General features: G+C 64.2%; 1 protein-coding gene across 1 annotated transcript; it reads right to left on the bottom strand.

The window, feature by feature from the left end:
- Positions 1–2924: 2924 nt before the first annotated feature.
- Positions 2925–5032, bottom strand: KCNK7 (potassium two pore domain channel subfamily K member 7). Its single transcript, XM_075005531.1, has 3 exons — positions 4624–5032; positions 3654–4049; positions 2925–3250 (listed from the first exon to the last, which is right to left on the bottom strand). The coding sequence occupies exons 1-3, from the start codon at positions 4937–4939 to the stop codon at positions 2991–2993; spliced, it is 972 nt and encodes a 323-aa protein (XP_074861632.1). The 5' UTR covers positions 4940–5032; the 3' UTR covers positions 2925–2990.
- Positions 5033–6236: the final 1204 nt, after the last annotated feature.

Genomic DNA, 6236 nt, shown 5'->3' on the forward strand with positions numbered 1-6236 from the left:
CGGCTCCCCAGCAGGGAAGGGGTGGAGCCTCCTGGGGCAGAAGGAGCCAGGCTGGAGCTTGCATTCCCTAGCTGTGCCTTCACCTGCTGCCCATGCTCATTAGGGTTCCCCCGCTGCTCCCCCCAGAAAGCTGCTCCAGAATTTCACTCCTCTCCTGGTTAGACATCGCCAAATTATGAGCCAGACTTGTTCCTGGCCAACATACATCCATTTGTTCTTGTGTCTACACCAGCACTTAAATACCAGGGAGGGAGAGGAGTTACTGGTGTAGTTACAGAGAATCCTACCTCCCCTCAGCCTTCTTCTGGGTACACAAACAAGTCAAGCTCCTTCAGCATCGTTTCCATTCCTCCGATCTCCCTACTAGCTCTTCTCCGCGCCTCTTCCCGTTGGAATTCATCTAGTGCACAGTAGACCACAACTGCGCACAGTGTGCCAGGCGAGGGCTCACCAGTGCCTCGTGCAACGGTACTAACACTCTCTACCCCCCGTAATGCCTCCTGGGACTGCGTTAGCCTTTTTCACGGCCCCATCATGCTGGCAGATCATTGTCCTCCATAGAGCAACCAGTACGCCCGTGTCTTTCCCCCGTCGTTTCCAACAGATACCTCCCCAGCTTTTAGCAAAAGCTCCTGTTGCTGGTCCCTAGATGTTATGCCCTGTACTTTGCACTCTCACATTTCACCCCATTTCTATTACACCAGCCACAGCCTTGGGCATAGCCCAGTGCCACAATGCCAAGGACCAGCAGGATGGTGCCTGCAGAGAACCTAAGTGGGCCAGGGGGTTAGTGGAAACAGATCTCACCCAGATGCCAGCAATAGGCTCCTGCAAGCTGGTTGGGCTGATTCCCAGCTGGGCAGGGACACTGCAGGGTCCCAGCTGGGGCAGTGCCCATGGCTGCAGGTGCCCAGCCAGCATCCAGAGCATGCAGCAGCTGGTGCCTCTACCCCAAAAGGGACAGTGCTCCAGGGAGTGCACAAGGCTCGGAAATGGGAGACCAGATGGAATGCTGCTGCCTGAACTTCTTCCGCCAACGCAGCCATGGCTTCCCACACCCTTGTCCACGAGTGCTTCCCTCCTGCTGCTCCCCATCCTGAACAGACCACCCACTCCGGCCCGCATCCCCCTGCTCTCCAGCCCCAGCCCCCACCTGCCACCACACTCCCTCACCTCCCTCTTGCCTGCTGCCCTCTCCCATCCCACCCCAGCCCCTTCACTGTCTGTCCTTCCCTCCCTCTGCACCCTGAGTGTCTCCCCCCTTCCCCTCCCCCAAGCAGTTGTGGGGGGAGATTCAGTAGCTTAACTCCTCCAACATTCAGCCCAGTTTCAGTCTCCTAAAACACACCCCTCCCAGAGCCGGAGACAGACCCCAGCATCCTGACTCCGACCCTCTATGCTCTACACCATCAGCCGCCCCTCCTAGAGCTGGGCAGAAGTCCTGGCTCCCAGCCTTCCCTCCCCATCTCTGGTCTCAGTGGGGGACAGGAGGAGACAGCTGCTCCAGCAGGACAGAGAAGATGCAGTTTCAGATGGTAATGAGCCACGTGTCCGTCCAAGGCAGACAGGCCCAGCCCAGCCCAGCGGCTTTTCTGCACCCACGGCAGGGGATGCCAGCCCCCATGAGGGTCCCTCCCTGTGGGCTCGGGCCCAGGAAGGCTGCATGGGGTGGGTTGGGGGGTGCTTGCCGGAGAAAGCAGAGGATAAAAGGATGAGGGCAGCACTGGAAGCTTCCCCCACACCAGTGCCCGCTCCTGGGGAACTCCAGTGCTGCAACCTACCCTGCGACAATGCCACCAGCTGGAGACTCAGGCATTGTGAGCCTCCTTACAGCCGGTATTAAACCAACAAACCACCACAACATTGGAACTTTTTACCCCCATTGGGCAGTTCAGACCCTGGCACAGAACCCAGGAGCAGCGCTCCCTGTAAGCTGAGGGCTGGGGTGGCTGCCCAGGAGAGGTTCAATTAGCAGAGTTCCCACTGCATGTGTCGATGCGGAAAAAAATAGAGGGGACGTTTGCCTGGAGTCCTGGCTGCCAGTGCCACCCCAGCTTTAACCATTCGACCTCACATCCCTCCTGGTGGCAGGACTAGAACTCAGGAGTCCTGGCTCCCAGCCCTGGCTGCTCTAACCCACTAGAGCCCCTCCCCTCCAGGGCTGAACCCCTCTGGGAAGGGAGATGCTCACGCTGCTGTGGGCCCAGAGGTAGGGGCGAGCACAAGGCCCAGGTGTCTGGTGCCTGTGCTGCTCCCCTGGGATTGGCCTGGCTCAGGGAAAGCCAGAGGACTGGACGTACCCTCTCCTGGGTGAGGGTACTTAGCAGCCCCTGGGCAGGGGTGACTAGTGGGGAGACAGGGGGACCACTGGCCAAGTGGTTCCCCACCTCCCAGCCCAAGGAAGGCCTGAAGCAACCCCCCCTCCACTCCTCACCACTTCCCCAAACGGCCTCCCCACACTCACCTGCAAGAGTGAGCAAAGCGGAGCCACATGCCCCGACTTTCTCTGCTCTGCTCCCCCTGCCGTATTGCTCTTGTTCATGGGGGTAGACCCCCGCCACGGGCACCAGGCCCTCCCTGCTAGTTTCCCTGCTGGCTGCCACCTGGCCCCTTGTCCCTCCCGCTCGTGGCGTCTGTGTGTCCCCTCCCCACGAGTCTCCCCTGCTCCCAAGTAATTCCTGGGGCAGGGGCAGGGTTGGACACAGGAGGGTGGCTTGTTTACCCTGAGGATACTAGGGTTTTTTTCCAGCCCCATCCAGCCCTCCCCTTGCAACTCTGGGCCACACCTGGGGTCCCTTCCATCCCAGCGTTTCCCCTCTCAGCTGCCCCAGATCCAACCCACAGGACCATTCACCCCGTATCCTGCCCTACCATGAGACCAGTGGGCCCATCCACTGCCCATTCCCACCCCCCACAGCCAGCGATTATCCCGTACAGTTTCATTTATTTATGCACAGGGGGAGGGGAACCCAACACACTGTCCACGGGGATTACCCGGCGGGGCCATCAGGGGTCGCCACTCTCCCATCGGCCTCGTTGTCCGCTTGGCTCTCGGAGTGGGAAGCACCACAAACAGTAGCCAGGCCCAGCTGGTCGCCGCTCAGGATCTCCAGCCGGTCGTCATCCTCGCTGGAGGGGCAGGCAGTGGCTCGGGGCAGGGCAAAGAATCGGACAAGGCTGCGGATCTCAGGCAGCTCGTAGATGGTCTCCAGGGCCAGCAGCATGGCCAGGAGCCCCACGAAAAGGTAACCTGTGGGGGGAGAGAAGGGTCAGAAGGCTAAGGTGGGATTTCTCCCCTTTCCTCTGTGGCACAGTGCTGCCCTCCCACCCCAGTGGGACCCTGCCCCACTCCAACAGGGCGCAGCACCCCCTGCTGGACCCAGTCCCGCCCCTCCCCCCCGGGGCGCAGCGCCCCCTGCTGGACCCAGTCCCGCCCCTCCCCCCCCCGGGGCGCAGCGCCCCCTGCTGGACCCAGTCCCGCCCGCCCCCCTGGGGTGCAGCACCCCCTGCTGGACCCAGTCCTGCCCGCCCCCCTGGGGTGCAGCACCCCCTGCTGGACCCCACCCTGCCCCCTGGGGCGCAGCACCCCCCACTAGACTCCCCTGCTCCCTGCGACACAGAGCTCCTTAGTGGCTGCCTGGCGAATGGCTCACAGGTGATGCTGAGTTTGTAGAGATGGCGCAGCGAGGGGTGGCTGCTGTGACCTGGCACGTAGTCCCCAAGCCCGATAGTGCTGAGCGAGATGAAGCAGAAGTAGACTGACTCCAGGAAGGTCCAGCCGCTCTCCAGGGCCCAGAAGCAGAGAGCGGGCAGCAGGATAAAAAGCCCCAGGACACTCAGTCCCACGACAGCTGCATGGCCCAGTGCGGCGTGGCCCAGCGGGACGCCCCAGCGGGTGTGGAGATACCGCACCGGCCGGTGGCTCAACAGCTCCATGAGTTGCCGCAGGAGGCAGGTAGCCAGCAGCAGGGAGGCCGGCAGCCCCAGGAGGGTGTAGAAGATGCAGAAAACCTTTCCCCCATCCGACAGGGGCACCGTATGGCCATAGCCTGTAGGGAGACAGTCAGTGGGGTGGGGCACAGTGTGGTGTCTCTCACTGCTGACCTGCAGCTCCCCGATGTCCCAGCTCCGCCCCCCCCCCACATACTCCTCCCTAGCTTTGCCAGGGGCACTTACTGCAGAACTGCAGCCCAAACCTGCCCCCAGCTCCAGGCTCCTGGCCACTTCCAGTGCTCGCCCCCCTCCTTCCCCAGGTTTTGCTTCCCCCTCAATCCCTGGGCCCCCCGCCAGCCCCCCAGCTCCCTCAGGTCAGCCCCCCCCCAGCTCCAGGCTTCCCCTCTCAGTCCCCCAGCTCCCCCAGGTGCCCCCTGAACCCCCAGCCCTGGGCTTCCCCTACCAGCCCCCCAGCTCGGGCCCCCAGCTCCACTAAGTGGGGCTCTCTGGCTCCCCAACCCTGGGGTCCACCTGCCAGCCCCCCAAGCTCAGGCACCCTGACCCCTCCCCAGCCCTGGGCTCCCCCGACAGCCCCCCAGCTCGGGCCCCCTGACCCCCCCCCCAGCCCCGGGCTCCCCCTACTAGCCCCCCAGCGGGACCCCCTGACCCCCCAGTGGCCGGAGCCCGCACCCGTGGTGGTGAGGACGCTGGCGGCGAAGAAGAGCGCGGAGCTGAAGTCCCAGTTCTCCTCCCCGGACACGTCGCCCAGCGCGGACACGCCGCGGCTCTCGGCCTCCAGCGCGCGCTCCAGCAGCCGCTCCAGGTCGGCCTCGGCCACGCAGCCGCGGTGCTGCCGCTCGAAGGCGGCGCGGGCGGCCCGCAGCTCCCGGCGCAGCTCGGCCTCCGGCGGCCCCTCGACGCCCACGAAGACGGCGGCGCCCAGCAGCAGGAAGAGCCCGTAAGCGGCCAGCAGCAGCCAGTAGCGCCAGGCCTGGGGCAGCTCCATAGGCCGGCGGCTGCTTCCTGCCCGGCCCCACCTGCCGTGGGGCGCCCCGGCCCTGGGCCAGGCAGGTGCGGCCGGTTCCGGCGGCTGCTGAGCGGGGCGCGGCGCGGCGCGGGCGAGCCGGGGTTAACCCTTGCAGCGCTGGCTCGGGGCCAGGAGTCCCCCAGCCTGGCCCGCAGCCCGGCTCCTGGGAGGAGCCCGCCCCACGCCCCCGAAGGGGCCTGGCAAGAACCGACCCCCTCAGTGGGGTGCAGGAGAAACAGCTCGGGAGAGGGAGCTGAGCTGAGAGCCCGGACGCCTGGGTTCTGCCCCGGGGGTGGAGGGGCTGGGAGCGTAGGGGCTGGGAGCCCGGACTCCAGGGCTCCGTTCTGCAGGGTCTGCTACTGACCTCAGACAGCCTCTTCTCGCTCACTGCCTCAGTTTCCCTTCCCAGCCCATGTCCGTTTGTACAGCTCCCACAAGGCTTTCCCCGTGGGTTTGTGCAGCGATAGGCGTCCCGCCGCTGCCAGGCGCTGCCCAGACCCCCAGGGAGAAGCAGCTCTTGCTCTGAACAGCTCCCACCCTCATTAGACCAAGACAGGCTCATTTCTTAGTCTACAGATGGGGGAACTGAGGTGCAGGGGAGAGTCAGGGCGCCACCCGTGATCCTGCATGGGATGTACCGCACAGATAGGATTTGAACCCAAGCGTCCTGCTGTGGCCCCCAGCCGCAAAACCCTCCCCTCATCCAGGGCATAAAGTACCCAGCAAATCACAGAGACCCCAGGTTAATTCCTGACCGCTCCAAAGGGGGTTGGGGAGGGGGGTCTACTCCCAGCAGGTCCATGGGGGTCACAGGAGGGTCGCTCAGGGCAGCCTGTGTCTGGCTATTGAGAGTGGCTGGCGGTGGGGGAGGGGAGTCGGTGGAGCATGAAGCTGCCCTACACCCCCAGGGAGTGGAAGGGTGTGTGTGTGTCTGGAATTGAGACCGACATGGCCTCTCCCCTGCTGCCCCGCACACAAAGGGGAGAGGCACAAGGCAGCTGGTTCTCGTGCAAAAATCGTTGGCAAAGCAGCTGGACAGTTGGCGCCATGTTGCCTGTCTCCACCGTGGCCTAATCCCCGCCCAAGGCGTGAAGGCCCTGGCAGGCTGCATGCCCACTTGGCACAGGGGAAACCAGCGCCTCTCCAGGGGCAAAGGGACTGATGCACTGATCCCATCCTGTCTCCTAGAGCAGCCACGTCCCTACCTTGCCCCCAGGGGAGCCCCGGCTGCATGCAGGTGTCACTGTTGCAGACTCAAAGATTGTGACTGAGCTGG

Source organism: Carettochelys insculpta, chromosome 11 (assembly GCF_033958435.1).
Source record: "Carettochelys insculpta isolate YL-2023 chromosome 11, ASM3395843v1, whole genome shotgun sequence".
NCBI classification, from domain to species: domain Eukaryota; kingdom Metazoa; phylum Chordata; order Testudines; family Carettochelyidae; genus Carettochelys; species Carettochelys insculpta.